This window comes from Centruroides sculpturatus, unplaced genomic scaffold (genome assembly GCF_000671375.1).
Source record: "Centruroides sculpturatus isolate CEXI.00-Female unplaced genomic scaffold, Cexi_2.0 scaffold257, whole genome shotgun sequence".
In the NCBI taxonomy this organism is placed as follows: Eukaryota; Metazoa; Arthropoda; class Arachnida; order Scorpiones; family Buthidae; genus Centruroides; species Centruroides sculpturatus.
Genome location: NW_019384389.1, coordinates 576698 through 598612, shown reverse-complemented (window position 1 = coordinate 598612; position 21915 = coordinate 576698). Strand labels below are relative to the sequence as shown.

General features: G+C 29.6%; 1 protein-coding gene across 6 annotated transcripts in view; it reads left to right on the top strand.

The window, feature by feature from the left end:
• Nucleotides 1-21915, top strand: part of LOC111618191 (ecdysone-induced protein 74EF-like) — a 103161-nt gene that overhangs the window by 52135 nt on the left and 29111 nt on the right. For all 6 annotated transcript variants that reach the window (XM_023359666.1, XM_023359667.1, XM_023359668.1 and 3 more), the window contains one exon: nt 11119-11566. In XM_023359666.1, the coding sequence (XP_023215434.1) occupies nt 11119-11566 (448 nt within the window). The remainder of the gene's footprint in view (nt 1-11118; nt 11567-21915) is intronic.

Sequence of the window (21915 nt, the reverse complement as noted above, 5' to 3'; positions counted from 1 at the left end):
TTGTTTTGAAGATCGTTATTAGTCTCAAACCTCTGTTCTGCTAGACACATTCTCAGTTCAGGAAAGAGGTGGAAATCTTCACACATGAAAAGTTTCAAGCTGGGTGTAAGTCTTCACCATCTTTAAACACCCAGCATATAACCCCGATTTAGCACCAAACAACTTCCACCACTTTCCTGAACTGAAAACATGGCTAGGGGAGGGCAGAGGTTCGAGACTAATGACAATATTCAAAACAACGTTAGGGCCCATCTCAAGTCATTGGTGGTAACATTCTATGAATAAAAAACAGCCTACATATATTCCACAATTATTTTTTAATATTTAAATTTTTTTTATTAACAAGATGATGGAACAAATTTATTATATTCAAAAATAGAATATATAAATTAATATTTTTTAATATAATAAATGTAGAATTTATATTTCCAGTTAAATAATTATAAAATACATTCCATACTTTATGATAAATATAAGACTTGAAAAGCCACTTATTTATTTTATGATAAAATTTGTAGTGTTCTATTTCAGTACATTCAAAAAAGAATTCACACAAATATATGCATAAATATATATTGCAAACTGAGATATCATTTTTCCTTTATTCTGGCTCACTCCAATGATATTACACAACTACAAGCTGGCACTCTCTAGCATTAGTCAAATAGGCTTTCACTCACTGCATAATTGTGTTAAATACTTTAGAGAACCTTATAGAATCTTGTTTTAATGAATCCTGGAAAAACAGATTTTTTTCCCAAGTCTAGCCAAATCAATGCAATATACAGGAAGTAAATTGCATTGATTTGGCTGGACTTGGGCATAACTGTAACCCAGACTAACAGATTTTTTCTAGTCCCATCTATTATAAACTTTGTTTTTTCAATGTTTAGTTAATATTTGGGTGTTTCTGGGAATTTATATAGTTTGATGGTGCAATTGTTACCTCTGGAGAGTCAGCAGGCTGATATGTTTGAGGACAGCTACCTAGTGAATGTTCTGATGCTGGTTCAAGTATAGTGACAAAATTTTGTGAGACCATTGAGTCTTTCCAATTCATGAGGACCTTCCTGACAAGTTTCAGCATAAATTAACAGGCTGTAGTACATGAAATTGCTAATTTCAAGCAGTTATTGTATTCAATAGGCAGAAAAGTGGCATTAATACAAACCAAGGTTCATGAGCTTTTTAACAAATCATGAAATCAAGTGAAGTTATAATGAGCATACATAATTTCCCTTTTTCTGTGCTAACGATATATACAGTTTATGGGAGTATATATCTTATATAGGAGTTCACTGTATTGAAGAAAGGATGTTGTATAGTCAAATGTTTTAAATACATACTATAGTGTTCGTAAAAGAAACATTATTAGATTAAATGAGAATTATATATAAATTTATTAACGATGTAGACTATGAAAAAAACAATTAAAAAGTATTTAGTTTAATAATGGAGTTAGTTTTGTGTTAAATCATTTGTAATTTTCTTTAATTTTTATCATTTATAATATTCAACTTTAAAAATAACTGATTAGATTCTGATTTTCTTTGTTAACTGACTTCTGATGATAATTTATTGCCTCTGTTTTCAAAATCAAATAATGTAATTAAAGATGAGATTTAACAAATTTTTTTTATGACTAGCATTATTATTATTATGTTTATAAATATGGTAATTATATTATAAAAATAATTTTTTTAAGGAAGTTATTATGATATGTGTTGTTCTCCTATATGGAGTGGAATGGATTCAAAGCTTTGAAGAGCTAAACTTTTTGTGAATGGCATGGGTTTTATAACTTTGAGAAACATTTCATTTTTTTTCCTGTCTTTTCCTTTGGAGTTATATCTACTTAGAGGTGATATTAAAAGAAAAGATAGAATAATTAAGTTCTGTGCTGAACCTGTGCCAACACTGGCAATCTAGGATCTCCAGATATGACCTAAATTTAAATTTTGATTCTTATTACAGTAATGAGTTTATAAAAGATTGGGGTTTGGAGCCCCCCTGTTTGGTGGGAGCCCCAGGCAATTGCCCTTTTTGCCAATAGGATAATGCACCACTGTATTTCGGTGGTTCTCAACCTTATTGAGCTATGTCACACTCACAAATTTTGATGGTACACCAATGAGCCAATGTCAAAGATGCCCTTATATATAGGTAAGTTATAAATGAAACACAACATTGAAGACTGCTGGTTGTCAGGGGCGCCGCTAGCTGTTTGAACGCCCGTGTGCAATACCGATTATGCCGCCCCCTGTTTAACTACGATTACCTATGCTGAGCTTGCCAGAAAGGCTCTTTGCCGCCCCCTGGACGTGCCGCCCGCGTGCGGTGCACGCCTTGCACTCCCGCTTACGGCGGCCCTGCTGGTTGTTATATAAAAAATATATAAATAATAATAATGTAATAGACAAAAATTAACATTTTGGAATTTTGTCACACTTCTATAAGTTCCTATCAATTGCTGCAGCAGTGATTGAGAACCATTGATCTATTTGTTTATCAGTGTAAAAAGTAACATTACTTATCAATGATCTTAATTACTTCATTTTAAATTAGTTATCAATTGCTTTTAATTTGAATTTTAGTAATGGAAATAATTGTAAACATTTTAACCTATTAAAATGGATTTCAGTATAAACTTAAATTTCTAAACTTAATTAGCATTTGATAATTCTGGGTTACTCTCTTCTGTTTATTGTATCTTCAGGTTCCAAAATGTTGAATGTAGAGTTTACCAGTGAAACAGGCAAGTTATAATCATTATAAAATACTGAATACAAAAATTCCTGCATATTTCATATTTTCAAATTTTTCATTTTTCTGCATGATTATATATCCCTAATTGATTAGATTTTTAATTTGTTTGTCTGTAATTATATATTTTCTTTTTAATTTATTGCATTTTATTTTAAAAGCATGCTTTAAATTTTTACACGTAACTAGATTGGTCTTTATAATGTTTTGATTATTCTATATATTTATCGTTTATCATTAAAGTATTATCATAACATATATCTGAGAAAATAAAATACTTCATAAATTTGAATTATATGGATAATTGCTTTAATTGAAACTGTACAGCAGATGTGTCCAAATGTTGTTATGATAAGAGCCATGTACTGCATATCAGAAATGTATAAGAGCTGCATTCTATATTGGAACAGTATTTTATATATAACCTATAGAGTATATCATCAACATCATCCATTGTCAATCCACTGCTGGATAAAGGTCGCCTCTAATATTTTCCATTTTTTCCTACACAATGCTTTGGCTTTCCAATTTACATCAACCACTATCTTTATTTTGTCACTCTATCATACTTGGGGTCTTCATTTTGGATGTTTGATCCTTTGTCGGTATTAGATTAAGATATTAGTCTATCTGTTGTCTTGTCTTTTAGCAATGTGTTTGTTTGCCCATTGCCATTTTGAACATTTGATTCTCTCAAAGATGTATATTTTTGTTTGATTTCTTAGCCAAGTGATTTGCTTTCTGTCTCTTTTCATAATTCCTGACATGCATTTTTCCATACTACTTTGTGTTGTCTGTAGCCTCTATATTGATTTGCTTGTTATTGTCTATGTTTTTGCTTCATAGATAATTTCTGGTAGAACACATTGATTGAATAGTTTTCTTCTCAGGCACATTAACAGGTTGCTTTTTAGAATTATGCTATTGTTGCCAAATATATACATGCAGAGGAATAGCACAACCAAATTTGGATCCCTATTCCTAAATAATAAGGGCTAGGAATCTATATACAGGAGCTTCAATAAGTGTCTGTAAGAGCTGCAGTTTGGCCACTATGGCTAATATAGGAGAAAAGCTATTGAAATCATTTTCAACCTTCACATCTCCTTTGAGCTTATTGAAAAAGTATAACTTGTAACAATGTCATTTTATTCTTTAATTATTCTTCTTTTGATAAGTCTGAAAGTCAGAAACATATCCAAATATATTGCAGTTATGATAATTCATTAAAAAACAAAAATTCCATCTATTTTACATAGTGGCATTTGGATATGTAATGGCATAGAATGTGAAGTAAGCATTAGTCTTACTTAAGTTGGATGTATCTGTGTGTATCCACTAATATAATAGAATAGTTATGTGTTGTTACATACCTTATAATCAGGAAATATCGAGATTAGATTAAGACACCTTAGACGTCCATCAATGCAGTTATTCTATTGTATTATGAAAATTTTCCAATTGGACACGAGTTGATTAGGTTTACAGGTAAAGATGTCTTTGTAAATTGATCAAAGAAAATTTATACATGTGTATTTTCAGTTATGAGAAGCATATGGTCTGTCTGTTTCTTCTTGAATATATTTCTATTGATGATGATGTGATAGCCAGAAATGCTTGTGTAGTTACAGATTGAGTCCTGTTATACTGTAGTTTCAGTTAAAACAGTTAATCATATATCTTCTATATGAAAAACGTTTTATAAATATAACAGGATTATTCAGATACAAATAAATGAATTAACCAATACAGTGTTCATCAATATACATAAATGTTCTACTTAACAAACCCATACTCAAGTTGTATTTTACATAAGTTGAAAATATCTTGGTAATTAATAGCTACTGATAAAAATTACTTTGATAGAAAGCACAATTAGAAAACAAATAAGAAAATCAGAAATGTAAATAATGAGTTTGTATACAATTTGAAAATACTATAAAAATAAATTATTTAAAAAATCTCATATCTAAGTTCTGTGAAAGATAAATTTATTAATTATCATCCATTTATATCATGAAAATATATATCTGATGTTGTTAAAGAAATATCTTTCATCCTGTTTAGTTGCTTTTTAATTTGTTCTTATTAACAAGCAGCCTAAGAAAGTAAATATACTATTTAATACACTCATACAGTTAATTTAAAGATGTATTATTTGTTTTATTAACAGTGCATAATATTGATAGTTTGCAGAAATACGAATGTTTTCAATTAAGTTTACAGACCGTCTTCAAGTATAAAAAGATGAAAAATGTTTCCTCTTATTATCTTTTTTACACGTGAAGGATCTATATTCTTTTATTGGATCAGATCAGACCAAATTATTGAAAATTCCAGATTGTTACTGGCAGTGCCGGCCCGAAACAAGTTTTAGGATGGAGTGAGATCCTATTATGGCATCCCCTTCGTTGCCCCTAATTTATACCCTTTAATTTTCTTTACCACTGAGGCGCCCCCCCCCTAGGACTTAGCGCCTGGAGTGGCTGCTCCGTTCACCCTATGGTAGGGTCGGCTCTGGTTACTGGACATTTATACAAAATTCAATAAAAATTATGTGTGATCTGAACATTGTAGACATTGTTGTTCATTTAGTAACAGTGCATGCTGCCATAAGCTTCTGATTTGTTTATGAACACTTTAATTAATTGGTCTGAAGATGGTAAAATGTATGACTAATCTGAAAAAATATTAATGAATATGTTATTGCACAAAATAAATATTTATAATGATTTGTGTGTATATAAATGATTCATGTATTTATTTTCAAGACACATATACACTATATACAGGTTTCATAAAAGTTACACATGCTCCAAGTATAAAAATTTGTTTAGTTGTGCTATCTTTGCATTGGCCTATAGGGAAGAAAATATGTAAGTCATATATATTAATGAATACAAAACACATGCTAGCTTTAAAGAAGCAATGCTCATTCGGCAGAATACAAAGTAGACTGTATAGTTTACTGTCTGTTTTGTTAGGAGGACCTGAAATGACTGCAAAGGCATTTGAGGTCCACTTAAGTATTCTTGAGATGGTGATGATTCCAGATCATCACCACACAATTCTGGATTATTGGCTACACTTCAGAGGATGCTGGATTAGTGGAGGTTGTACATGGTTAGTGACAGATTCAGAAGAACTCAAAGAGGGACTAACTCAAAATTTAGCAATATTTGAATAATTATAAATACCTTTTATTAACCGTGTGCAAGACGACTGTATTGTGGATGATTCAATAAATCATATTTGCCATCATAAATATTTTGAAGTTTGAACAAATAAATTAAAATATTTTTTGTGTCAATGGAGAGGGCTTAAGCCAAGAACTCTAGCAGTAAAAGAAAATTTTGTTTGAATTACATTCTGCTATCAAATTTATTAAAATTATAACCTGAAGATAACCGATTAAAATGAATGAAGACATTTGTTTACAAATTAAAGAGCTCAAGCCTCTGTATCCTCCCATATATTTGTCCTTGCCAAGTGTGGGTTATATCCAGTAAATTGTGTAATTGGAATAACATTAATTTAGCATTATAAAACAATTTTTATACAAATGAGCAAATTAAGATTTGCACATTTGTTCAAGCATGTTATGTATTATGCCTTATTAATTGCCTAATATAATATTTACATAATAAGGAATTATTATTTGAAAGTTTTGTTATAATTAAAAATATAATAAACATAATTAAATAATAATATAAAAACAATGGGCATCATAATGATATCTAAAAGGATAGTATTATTATTTTATCAAGCATAAAAACATAAAGTAGACTATTGTAATTAAAAGAACTTCCTAATATTTTTCATATAAGTTGCAGCATCATTTATGACATTTAGTTCATAAAAATATAAGAAATTAATTTAGCATATCTAATAATAATGATGGTATCGCTGTATGTGTGTGATGATTTTCCTTAATGCTTCATATTAATAGAACAATTACAATAATACTAAAATTCCAATGTTAAAAAGCATACATTTAATTAATAGTGGTTCAATTGAACCAACAAGCATGGAACTGGAAGTGGCCCAGAGTTTTTGATTTTCTGTATGGTAAATATATACCTAAAATAAATAAGCAATGGAAAATAAAGAGTGAAATTTTATTTAACAGATACAGATTAATAAGCAGGATATGTATGATCATTATTAATCCTATCTATCTAATATATAATCGAGACGGGTTAATAATAATAATAATAATAATCAGCGCAGAGCCCAAACGGTTAGGAGTTGAAAGTTGAAATTTGGTACACAGTTAGGGTACGTTAGGAGAACGCACACTAAGAAGGGATTTTTCGAAATTCCTCCCCACGGGGGAGAGGGACAGGATTAAGGCTTAACACTTCCATCAACAATGGAAGTGTTAAGTAACAATGGAAGTGCTAAGTAACAATGGAAGTGTTAAGTAACAATGGAAGTTTTAAGTAACAATAAAAGTGTTAAGTAACAATGGAAGTGTCAACAATTGAAATGTTACGTAACAATGGAATTGTTAAGAGAAAGCGACGTGCGATATACAGATGCAGTTTTTTTCGTTTTTGCGGGAAATCGAACATATTTTTAGACCCATCTAAAAATTTTCTAATTAGTCAGGAAACAAGGGGACCCAATTCTTGCATTATGTGAAAACAGGTAAGGTTGACTGTAACGTAATAATCTTTATTTTAGTTATCGTTACTTTTGCCCGAGCAACGCCGGGCTCACCTGCTAGTATATATATAATTGAGATGGGTTGATAATAATAATAAGTGCAGAGCCCAAATGATTAGGAGTTGGAAGTTGAAATTTGGTACACAGTTAGGGTATGTCATGAGAACACACACTAAGAAGGGATTTTTTGAAATTCTTTCCCATGGGGGAGAGGGAGAAGATTAAGGCTTACCCTGAAGAACTCGGCTTCTATTGTAGTAGTTTAGATGCAGATTTTTGCGTTTTTGACTGCATTTTAGTAGGCTACCACATTTAGTAGGGTACCATGGGGGATGAATGAATTGTATTCCTTAACAATGGAAGTGTTGAGTAGCAATGGAAGTGTTAACATAAAAATGTTAACAATGGAAGTGTTGAGTAACAATGGAAGAGTTAAGAGAAAGCGGCGTGCAAGATTTACAGGTGCAGATGTGGGTTTTTGTATATTTGCGGGAAATTGAACATATTTTTAGAGCCATGTAAAAATTTTCTAATTAGCCTGGAAATGGGGGACCTAATTCTTGCATTTGTGAAAACAGGTGAGATTGGCTATAATGTAATTATCTTAATCTTCGCTATCATTACTTTTTGCCTGAGCAATGCTGGGCTTATCTGCTAGCCCAGCGTTGCTTGGGGGAAAAGTAATGATAGCAAAGATTAAGATAATTATGAGAACGCACACTAAGAAGGGATTTTTTGAAATTCCCCCCTGGGGAGAGAGGAACAGGATTAAGGCTTTGACAATGGAAGTGTTAAGTAACAATGGAAGTGTTAAGAGAAAGCGATGTGCAAGATTTACAGGTGCAGATGCAGTTTTTTGCATTTTTGATTACGTTTTAATAGGATAAGTTACAAGAATATACACTAAGAAGGGATTTTTCGAAATTTCATCAGTGGGGAGTGAGGTTGTTAATTAAATGAATAGTTTTTAGCATTTTAATTTGAATATTATTGTAGCTGTTATATTACTCTGAGTAAGAAACAAACATATTTTAAGTCAATGTCCCTTAGTAACTAGATGAGATATATCTTCACAAACATCAGAAAATCTAGCAAATGTATACAATTTAATAACACATTTGTTTTTAAAGGACTCTTTTAAAAGAATTTTACTAAAATAAATGATAACGTTTATATAATTATTATAATAAACTACAAAATGACAAGATAAAATTTTGAAAAAAGAAGGCCTATTGTATTCATTTTCTTCACCATCTTAGAAGCTTGATAACTCCTATGCTTTTTGTCAAAAATTCTGAAATTTTGCAGGGAGGTTTGTGTATTATGGGATTGATGCTATTAAATTTTGATGGTTACAGGTCAATAAGGTAGGGAGATAAAGGGAGTCAGACTTAATGAAAATTTTCTTCATTGTTAGCATTTACAATTTTTTTTTATAAAACTCATCCCTACCCTCAAAATTAAACTTTTTGCCATTTTATAGTAATTAAATATAAAAAATTTTTAATAATAAAATATCATAAAAGATGGTGCCACATACACAGTTTTAAATGTTACCGGGAAAGTTAAGCAACTTGTTGCAGGATTATTTTTAAAGAAAGTATTACAAAATTTAACAGGGGCATAATCTTCAGAACACTGGTGTGTGAAACCATAATGGTCATTGCTCCAAAACTTTTTATGAGGTGATTACGGAAAGTTTTTGAGAAATCAGTATGAAATTTCTGAATTCATAAATGATTAAAATTATATTTAAAAACTTTTGAATTTAAATTTAATATAAATTTTTTTCTCGAAACAAATACTTTTGCATATTATATCAATTAATAATAAAGAATAATCAACAAGAATCTTGTTTTTTCTTGAATCTTGATCAAGAATCAGCAAGAGAAATAAAGATTGAAAGAATATGTCAGTAATATATCTTTTATCAATTTTTCTTTTTCTTTTTAGCTAAGTGTTGCCTATGCCAATCTTTTCTTCTCATTTACTAGATCTTGTAAAGAGTAGCCATCGTCTTTTCTGAATAAATCATTAGCTAGTCTTTGCTAGACTATCAAAATTAAATAGTGAGGAGTTTGGACAGCACTCTAGTTGGAATAAGTTACCAAGTGCTGTATGTAATCCTTTCTAGAATCTGATGGCTCTCGCCATAATCAGATAATATCACTTGGAAAGTAGGATTAAAAATTCCAAGTCCATATTAAAGCAGAAAGGGTTGATAACTTGAACTTCATCTGGTTGTAAAAACAAATTAGGAAAAAATGGCAGCTTCACGGAAAGTAGTACAGTAAAGTCTCGAAAACTTGGCCTAATGTGGACCGAACGGTGGCCGAGTTTGTGAAAATGCCAGGTTATCGGGAATGGGGTTAAAAAAAAATAAGTATGAGTGTTTCCTGAAAAAATACTGTACTGTACTTGTAGGCATTGTTTGTTTGAGAATACAACAGAGAAATACCCTTAAACAAAGGAAAAGTACATACTTTATGAAGGCACAGAGCCTTTACTACATGAAAATGAAAATTAATGAATACACTGTGTACAATAATTTACCTGCATAAAGCTGTCTATGATGAAAATTAATTAACTAAGGATTTTTTTTGCCCTACCAGGGTGTGGCCGAGTTATCCGGACAGCCGGGTTATCGAGCGCCGAGTTTTCGAGACTCTACTGTACTAATAACAGTGGTGAAAGCAATGCCAGATTACTATTACATACCCCACACCAAGGGAAGCAAAAATAAATAAAATAAAGACATATCTTTGTAGCCTCTTCCCTAATATATATATATGGGAAAGTCACTATGTATGATAAGCACTATAATATATATATAAATGTTAACAATGGAAGTGTTGAGTAACAATGGAAGAGTTAAGAGAAAGCGGCGTGCAAGATTTACAGGTGTAGATGCAGATTTTTGCGTTTTTGACTGCATTTTATTAGGCTACCACATTTAGTAGGGTACCATGGGGGATGAATGAATTGTATTCCTTAACAATGGAAGTGTTGAGTAGCAATGGAAGTGTTAACATAAAAATGTTAACAATGGAAGTGTTNTATATATAGATACAAAATAACCAGATAGGAAAGCACTTTAATTTCTATGTGTTTTTGCTTCAAAAAACTAAATTGAATTGAATTTATCTTTGATGAGTTCTCATAACAAGTGGTTTTCAGATTTAATTTTAATAATAGTAAGTTTGTTTGTTTAATTAATTGAATATGTGTATAGTGTATAATTTTCAACATGATTAAGAATTTAGGAATATAGGCTATAGTTATTTCAAAAATTATTCAATTGAACTTTACTTTCTTTATATGTAAAAATTCAATAAGAAGCAAAATAAATTGAAAGATCTCAGTAAAATCTAAATTTATAAAAAAAATCTTTAAAATTCTGTAACAAAATTTCTTTAATAATATCTTTTTGCATTATCCAAAAGTCATTTTCAGAATATATTAACGTAGGAAATATTAAGTAAATTTATTATTGAGTTTTGAAGAATTTTTAAAGATTTATTCAATTGTATATCCAGTAAGATGTTTTTAATATAAAAGAATATATTGTTTTATAGTAATTTGGATTTAAAAAATAGTTATTTAGGAATAAGTTAAATTATAATGCATTTATGATTTAAATTTCATTTAAATGAAGCCTGTAATCAAGGATTGTTTTTATTTATTCAGGATAGTGGACCCAACGTTGTGGTCGAACAACAGTCAGACGTTTTAGTTGAATTAACACACAGAGATCTTCATGGTCTTGTACCAGAAGCTGATGAAGAAGAAGAAATTCTTCAGCAGCTATCTGTTCCAGATTTTGAATTAGATAGTATTTTCACAAATTCCGAAGAGAAGTTAGAAGAAAATTGTTTATTCAATCAAACACCCTGTTATAAAACGAATAATGAAGATCAAGAATATAGGACAGAAAAAGGTATTAAAGAAGAACCAAGTGTATCAGACTGTATGTATAGTAATGGGTCACACTTATTAACATCTGGTAGTGTAAATGAAAATCATTCAACCCAAAACTTACTTCCTGCATTAACTTCCTGTCATGCATCCATCACTGTGTCTAGCCCAATCACTTCATCTTGTGCTCTATCATCTGATACCCAATTATCATTAAATGGTAAGTTTTTAAATTTAGCATGTAGATCAAAATAACACTAATTTGCTTTAATTTTTGTTGTAAGCAATATATGACATTTCTGCTACCTTTTTCAGATTTCACTTATGTTATTTAATGCATTATTACTCATTTTGGCTAAGCTAAAATGTATCATACTAATAAACTTTTCATATTCAGCTGTCTTCATTACAATGCAATAGAGAATACTTGGGTGCCTTCTATTCTATAAGTTGAATTTTAATGCTTCCAGTTAGAATACAAGTAGAAGGTAATTGCATGCTGATATATGTTTAACTGAAACATTTAAAAGGAATGTTACGTACATTGAGTATTTATGTTAAAGAACATCAATGTTACTCCTTATACATACATACAAAAGTAATTTAATAACAACAATTTCCAAATCTTCAAGAAATTAAAAACTTTTTAATGTAATGTTTTCAGGACATAACATCCCATCTTTCCTTAAATTTCTGTCTTAATCCTTCATAGTTATTAGATAAATGCTATCCTATATTCAGACAAGATAAATCTCATTTATAATGCATTGATTAATGAATATCAAGTTACCAATATCCAAAAGAACAGTTGCCATTGGAATGAGATATATCTGATGTTTGTGTACAGGATAAAATTACCTAATGATTGTGAAGGATTTAAACAGAGATTTATGATAATATTTGTTTATGATGAGACATTAGATCCCAAAAATGTTCCAATTAAAAAGTTTTGTAAATTCTTGTTGTATTGAAATATGAAGTCATTGTTTTCTTACATGAATTTATTTATTGTATCCACTTTTTATTTCATACTTTATTACTTTCCTATCTGTTACAGAATATAATGTATGGAAAGTCAAATTGGTCAACTTTTTATCTTCCTATTTTGTCATTTCTCGACGTTCTGAAACTCCAAGAACTCGAAAATTTAAAAAATCCTAAAAAAACTGCTTATGAAATTGCACATGTATGTATGTGTTACCATCTGTTTTGCATTATATCTGAGAACTGAATGAACCAAAAATTTTGAAACTTGGCAAGATTATTTCTATATATGGGGCATCGATGCCAGTTGTGCACTCAGGATTTAATCTTGGGAAGCCAAGTCGAACAGATAAAAAAATTTTTTAATGTGAATTCAATAAAATTCCCACCTGATGTGATCATTAACTCACAAGTAGTATAGAAATAATTGACACAACACAATATAAAAATGAATTTAATTAGGAAAAAATTTTTGGAAAATTTTTGGAAAATTTTCTAGTGGTTTTTTTTTTTCTTTGGAGGATGCCAGGGCTCCTTGTTCCCCTCTGGGTGCATCACTGATTGTCGGTATTAAATTGTGGAGAGTATAGTCAAGGAGAGAAAATAATAAGGTCGTGTCATATCTTGAGCGGGTTCTGACTTAATGAGAACTTTACTTGTTATTGGCATTAATAATTCATTTAAAAATTCACACCTACCCTTCAAAATAAGGCTTTTGCCCTTTTTTAAAATAATAATTAACAATATAAAACAACAATAATTTTTCTTTAATGGAACTTTATAAGAGAAAAAAACACGAGTTCAAGCATTTTATGAATAGTTTTGTATTTTTTTTAATAAATCTTCATACTAATATTTGTATTCTTAATGCTGTTATATGAGAGTGATATGTATTAAGGTATTTAAATGTTTCTATTTAAAAATTTAATAAGGGTTTTGAAATTTTGTTTATATATTATGTGCAGGGCCATTGAATGGGAACTGGGGATTTTTCCTTGCATGAAGTAAAATCTTAGCTGCCTGTAGTTATTCCAACTCCTTTAAAATTAACATTGTTTGCTAACAGAAAATAAAATCTTTAAGACTGCTTTTTTTTAATAGAAAAACACACTACGTATTTCATTTCTTCAAAAAACAAAAGGTTAAAGGATCCCATTCTACTGTTTGACTCCATACAAGCTCTCAATGGCTCTGATTGTGTTAAATATATTAAACATTATTTAAATAAAAAATATTTCCTACCCTTTGCATAATTGTATGTATAACATTAAGTATTTGTAGTGCTTGTGATTTTTATAAAATATTAATTACTTTAAGTAGTACTGGATGACTGGACTGACGCATTATTTATTACTTAGGATGATTAGATTGCTTGCAGAGAAAGAGAATGAAATTAAATGCAAAAACTAGTTAATTGACAAAGAAATAGAATTAAAAACAATAACTAATTATTCCAACTCTTTATATATTTCTGTGTTTTTTTTTAGTTATTGATTACTTTTTTTTGCTTTAAATAATTAACTCTAACTACAATTACTGCAGATATATGAGGCTTATCAAACCATATTGGCATGTTAGAAAATCCAGATTGCATCAACAAACACTAATTTTATTCATGGGATGCATTTTGGTCTACATTAGACTCTCTTTAGCCACTATTACATAAATACAGATACTTACAACAATTGCAAAAAAACATATTTAACATTCAGCTTTAACTTAATACATAAAAATTTACAAAAGAAAAAACAAAGCTGCAGTATTTTACTTAATTACTAAAAGTTACTTGGGTACACTTAGCTTTTCAAACTCTTTCTGCCTTGAGGGCACTAACAAGTAAGAAAGCTTTTTTTAAGCCAGTTCATATAATAACTTATTTCAATCTCTGTACAAATTTCTAATTGGTTCTCAAAGCCTGCGGTTCAGCTTTTCCTTAAGTATTGAGTGCTATACATGTTGCCTTCTACCAGTCATTCACTTCACTGTTTATAGTTAATGTGTTTTTTTTTTCCCCATATCAAAAGACGATATTCATTCTTTTAATGCTTATTATTTATTAGTAAGTACGACTTGTTACTAGTAATATCACAGGATATGACATCAGTACCGCAGAATTTACTTTTTGTAAATTGCATTGGAAAGTGAAAACTAGATAGAAACTCAATGATAAGAATGGCCACGATAATAAATAATGATAATGATAATTTGATAATAAAAGAATGATTTTGAAATAAAAATATATGAAATATCAACTTTCTAATCTTATTAATACTGATATCTAATGTAAACTATATTCTAAATTTATCATTTATCAAATTATTACATCTTCGTTTGGCTTAAACATTTTAGATTTGTTTATTATTTGTCAATAGTCGGTTATATTTTCAATATAATTTTATTTGTTAGAATATTGTTTTTATACCTTTAATTCATAGCATGAATTCTTACAAACAAATTGTAATGAACTACAGCAGTTGTAAAATATCAATCTTTTCCCGAACAATTCAGTGTGAACAACTTCCAAAAAATACACGACAGATCTTACATTTGAAGGATAGATATAATATTAATACGTTTAATCTGTTTTAAAATTAAAATTTTTATTGTAACATTCTGGAAAGAGACGAGATATTTTTATAGATTTTATGAATTATAATTTGATTGCGTAGAATATTGATACATGTGTAATGTATTTCTAACTATTCGTAACATAATTTGCTCTTTCAACACTGTTTATTCATTACTTATTTTCTGTTTTTAATCTATCAGCTGAATGAATGCATATAATCTGTAAGGGAATTTACAAGCCCTATACATCAGTCTTATAGCTAAGAATAAATTGTTGGAGCTAGAGGGACAAATTGAAAAAATTGTGACTGGAATTCTTCATTTTTTTAGTCATCATTAGGTGTATTAGCTAGAGTTTACGTAAAAAAATAAGTAACAGTAGCCTAAGTTTACATGATGAAAGTGAAAGCATATATTATGTATGTTGCATATGGGGTCTATTGACTAAGCTGAGGGGGGCTCAGTCATCTCATAGACCCCATAGCTACAGGTTTGTCTTCTTACATAAAGTATTGTGACTAAAATTTCATATTAGAACCTACACTATTTTAAATTTGCCTTGCTTTTAGAGGATGACATTAAAATCTATTAAGTCAGTAATTTGTAGAGAGCATCCAATTTGGTTATTTTAATATATACAACACGTTTGCTTGATACTCAATAATTTATCTAAAGTTTAATAAATTATTTGATACCATATGCAGTGCAATATCTTTAGAAGGTTGTTATAATACACTATAGCAGGGATTGCCAAACCTTGTCATGACAAGCCATTTACCACCTATCAGAAATATATGAGAACTTCATCCTCTATTAGAATAGTATTTTATATTATATTTCATTAAAATAATATTGTAATCACTGCTCTACTGTAAATGTTACTGTTACTTTACTGATACTCTGTGACTGAGTAAACATTTGTTTAATTCCTTTGATTTTACGAACATACAGCTTTCACTTGCCCATTCAAGGTTAAGTTGCTTGTTATGCTTACATTCTATATGTATATCTCACTACATAATAGTCAGTAAACTTACAAAATATTACATATATGTAAATAGTATGTGTTGAGTTTATAAAAAGTTTATACAGGAATCACATGCCAGCCACAGTTTGACATCATTGCCATGTCGAGCCTGGTCAAACACCACTGATCCAATCAATATATATTTTTAATTTGTTTTTAAAACAGTTTTAGAAATGCATCATTAAGGAATTGCAATCAGATTACTCTAGATGGAAGATTATAATGATCAGATGGATAACAACTGAATAAATAAGCATTTCTTGCTGGATATGTAAGATGTCAGAGTTGAGTTTTGATATGACGACGACTCTTTATTAAGAAATCAAATACAGGCAAACTTTCATGCCATTTAGCACCTCTGTCTGTTTGCTTCTGAACTGATGCTAAAATGAGGAATTTCAAACAATATTAATTATATATAGTAGCAAGATATACACACAGGTTAGAGTTTCAGTTTGAAATTTGTATGATTTGATGATGATAATGCGGTTTGCAATGCAAAATAATATATTTAATAATTCACAGACACCAGATAGAGAAAAGTTGGATATTGACAGTGAAGATATGTTCACAGGTGTTAGTGCTTTATGAGGGTGGCACTAGTTAGAAGGTCACTGTATAAAGATTTAAATGTAAATTGCATGTATATAAGTATACGTAGATATATTTTATGATTTCCTACTTTAAGAATACTTAGAAAATTAGTAATTATGCCAATTATTTTGATTTTATCGTCGATTTTAATTTGACCTGAACTTTTATTTTAAATGTCAACACAGTTTTAAATAAATAATTTATTAATTCGCATACTTATTTGCTTGAAGGATTATGTATACATTATCCCATTATTAGTCTGTAACCACTATTAAATTGGCATTCAGATTGAATATTTAAATTTAATCATTTCTACGTTCCAATGATCTAAACTCGCTCCAATGGTTTTTGTTGGCTTATATAAATTTTAATTGATTATAATGGTAGTTAGAAATGCGTTTAATTGTATCAAATATTACCAATATATGTGAGCAGCAATGTTGTGTAGTTCTACAATGTAGAACTACATATTACCTCTATGATATTTGACGTTGTAGAGCTTCATATTGCCCCTATAGTGTTGTATAGTGTAGGGGAAATATGCGGCTCTAAAATTTCTGCTTACCGTGATGTGAATTACAGAAAATCCTCCCTTTACGACCAATATAAATTTTCTTTTATGAAACTTTTAAATTATTACTTATGAAATGCTGTAACTTTATTATATTTTTTTATATTATATGGTATGGATATAGTTAAAACTGGTGTTTTCAACAATATAATCGCAGTTTATGACGCTAAGATAGGGGAGGTAAGATGGCTGGCTTAACGACGCGGCAGTTTTTCAGTAATTAATTAGTTAATAACATCCATTTGTATTTAGTTGGCTAAATGTAGGATTGATTGGATAAGGCAATGCAATCCACAGATGATCTGCCAAAAAGGGATGCCTCCTGGGAGGACTTTATATGGGAAACAGGCCCTTATTTATATGTTAGATACGTGAAAATCCGGAAAACTCCACATGGCCAGCCGCGAACTCGCGAACAACTACCAGTGTACAGTGGTTTTATATGCCTACACTCGACTACTGGTGGGCTAGTTTCATAATTGATACATATTTGATTTACAAAATGATAGTTTTATGCATGGGTATTTTAGGGCTCTTCACTTTTACGACCTCATGCTCGCACTAAACGTATACAGTAGTTTTTGATCATGGCCTAGTTCTGGGAAACCAGTACTGCATATGGTACAAGGTCTAGGATTCTATTAAATATCATGTGATACGGGCGTTATATAATGTAAGTTTATGTAAAAAGAGCTTACACAAGTCATGCAATTGTCTTTTGCTTAGGACCTCGCCTCTTTTGAATACCTATACACGCTCAAATACACGCTTGCCGATACTCTGTCTTGGTCCAATACCCCGAATCCAATACTAATTAGGAATCTAGGTTTTGTACAAAATCAAATATCGTGTAATACGTGGTTTTGCCTTATATAAAGGCCCTCTCAAGCTATTCTGAAGGCTCGAGTCCACGATTATCTAGGGCCTCTTACAGCCTAGACTCGCGCCGGATTTACATATTTATAAGAACAGTATGAGGGGAAAACAGTAGAAAAAATGATTTATAGACTTTTCTTACGAAAATTTCGAAAATTTTAAGAAAATTTCACCAGAAAACGAAAAATTCAATGCGTAAAATTCATAAAATCTTCTACAAACGCCCTACTTATATACACTAATTTTAATTTAATGTAAGTTGTCAACGGATAAATATATTTTGAAAATAAATATCGAATCCTGTAAATAATGTATAAATTCGTACAGTACAACAATAAAAAAAATTTGCCAAATTATTACGTTTAATTTAACTCAGTAGGGAGCGAGAAGTCAGTTAGTTATTGTATAGACCAATGAGAAGAATCGAATTTGCATATTTTAAAAACGATTAATATTTTGTTTACTCCATTCTTAAAAATATCACAGACTTTGTTTTGAAAGAAACGTTCAATGTGACCTTGTTTGTACAATGTACTTTAGAATATTTCAAGTTATTCTCTTTGTTACGCTCCATTATCACCAGATGGCGACACACTCTGAGATTAGAACCCTTGTTTTAATAATTGGAGATTACTAATGTTTTTTTTTATATTTTTAATTACTTAAATTAATGACTTTGTAATGTTTTTCCTAATTTAAATATTTAATTAGCGTAAAAATAAATTTTTTAAGTGAAAAAATTTAATGATGATTTAAGGAGAAAGGAGTCTTTATCCACCAAAGTGGAAGAATTGTTTTAATGATTATTAATTGTAATTAAATTATATAATAATTAGGCTTTTATATATATATATATAAAGATGTTTTAAGTTATGAAAACTGTGTTTAAAATGTTATAATAAGCATAAAATTTGTTTTTCTATATAAAAATTGGGGTTAAAAAAAATTCTTCATATAAAAAATTGAATAAAAATTCATAAATAATTATTAATTTACAGGTTAAAAATTATTTTTAAACGTCGTTTAATTATATAACAAATTATTTAAGGCTTCTATAACTCATATTTTATCATTGGTCTTATATATATATATTTTTTTTTTAAATAATAAATAATTTTAAAAAATTAATACAAAAACTAAAATTATTATTAATTTTTCTTTGAATTATTTAAGTATATTTTTATCTTTGTATAATTTTTACAAAAGTAGAAAAAAAAACATTTAAGACAAACGAGGAGCATTTTAAAGGCTTAATTATCATCTTGTAAAGTTATTTTTTTATATATTTTAAAGGCCATTGTTTATTAAATGAACTTGTTGAACCTTCTAACAAAGGCATAACTGTGTTAAAAAGTGATTACTAAAGACACATTTTAGTTTTTCCCTTGTCTACGGGGAAGTTAAATTCATGCAATATTCAAAGTAAAGTGACATTTAATTACATTTATATAGGTAATTTGAGGTAATTTTGAATTGTTTCCTTTACTATTTCTGTTTCTTTATCGATTAAATTAAATCCACGTTGTATAAAGCCTTTTTTTTTAATGTTACTATAACACATTTCTGATGAATGCTCATCAGATGAACATCCATAAAAGGCTATGGAATTATTTTATTGATTAATATAATTAAAATTTCTTCATTTTTATAAGATTATAAAGGCTTTTTTTGAAGAGGTAACGTTACAGAATAGGTTTATAAAGGTAAATATTGCATGCATGTCTTCGGACAGTCGACCCCGGAATAATCAACAGTGTTATAGGGGGGTCGAATTGTACCTCATACTAATTTTTAGCTGTAGAGCTGCTGATGTAAATCCTACTTTATTACATTCATAAACTCATAAATATGCCGTCTCGAAAGGCACAAACAAACGATTTATGTACAAAGAATTGAGTCGATTTTAGTTGCGAAATCGATCTTTGTGAATCTCCTTCACCTCATTAGCCGTGGGATTTCGGTAGAAATGATTTAATTAGTTCATTTAAACATTCAAAATGTACTTTTTATCAAGCTTTAAATTGCATAATCATAAGATTTGAATATACAATAAACAAAAATATTAATTTAAAAAACTGATATTTATCACTCTACATTGGATGTGACCTATATATGTATATATAGCCTATATATATACATACATTTGCGCAAGAAAATGAATGTATATATATTTATCACTCTACATTGGATGTGACCTATATATGTATATATAGCCTATATATACATACATTTGATGCAATTGTCTTTTGCTTAGGACCTCGCCTCTTTTGAATACCTATACACGCTCAAATACACGCTTGCCGATACTCTGTCTTGGTCCAATACCCCGAATNCTGTTGAATAATTTTATCCAGATAAGTGGGATAAGTAGAAAACTGTTAATTGTTTATATTATTTTAGGCTAATTTTTGTATGCAAGCTCCATATTTAATGTTAAAAAGAAAACATCACTTTTATAGATAATAATTTATAGTGTTTTTTTTTTTTTTTCATCCTTCCGTTTGTCTGTCCTCCGTTCACTTATCGTTATTTGTGGGATTATAAACTATTGTAGATGACAATAGTGCAGAATAATTGAAGAAAAAGCAAGTTATTTGTATAAAACAATTAAATATTATAGTAGAAGATATAAGGCTAAATATTAAGTATTCTAGAAGAATGGTTGGCCCTTCTTCTATTATTCTTAATGATATTTTAACGATAGGATCTTTTTACATACTTAAAAAGAAAGGATCGGATAGAAAGGTATGTTGCGAAAAACGTCAGGCGATATTGTGAGGGCCTCATAACTGGTTTGGGTGATAAGATCCGTCTCATAATATAAACGGAGGGAATGAATGGCCTTGCAACTGGTTTCGTTTCTTGTAATTAAAAAAATAAATGTTATGTTTAAAGATTGCAAATTAAACTACTTGAGAACAATCGGGAGCAGTAGGTCTGGATAGATTAATAGCAGGAAAGACCTATATATAAATGGAACATTTCCTGTTTTGTTCCGATTGGAGAATCTTTCCGGGTGAAGTCTTCAGTTTCCGGCCCAGTTCCCGGATGTTGACGGAACTGGACGGAAATCGTGACCGGAAAAAGGAAAGTTTGAAAGTGTCAATTTCGATTTCGTTCGACTTTTTAGGGAATTTCAAACAGGGAAAGGGATTTTTTTTTCTTTGGAGGGAGCGAAACGAAGAAATTGAAGTGACACGTGAGAACATACCTACACGAGCCTTACAATTAAGAAATTATACAATGAATCTTGTATATATATATATATATATATTTTAACAAACTGAATTTCTAAATAAAACAATGGATTTGTGTGTGTGTTCATCTATGCTCTTGGTAAGTTAAACTGCTTAAAATTTAATTAAACACGCTGAAATATGTAAGTGATAATAAGTATTATCGTTAAATTACTTCCAAAAAAAAAGTATTCTTTCCTCAAAACAATGATTTAAATATATATAATTTTAAATAATTAAAAACTACTGAAAAATGCAAATTAAGTTTATTATTATTAATATATTTTAAAGCTTTACCCCTTAAGACAAAGGCTGATTCCTGATACCTTTACATTTATAAATTCCTTTAATAACACACATACACGCGTTGTAGATAAATTAAAAGTGCTTAAAAGTGAATTTAATACACATAAAAGCGATAAGAATTATCTTTAGAATTGTTTAAAATTAAAAAAATAAAAATAAAATCAGGTCTTTATCACCAATCCTTATCACTAAAGAGCTAAAAAATTCCACTTATTGCTGTACTTATTACATTGTTGACAAGAAAATAATCAGTATAACACAAACCGAAGGGTGGATTTTTGACATGGAAATGATCTTCCCCTTTGTCACCTCTTTAAGAAACGACAATAGAAACTCTCTCTCACTCGCACTCTAAACGGAAATGCCCCAGGGATAGGATGTTCCATTGCTACAGCTGACAAATTTTG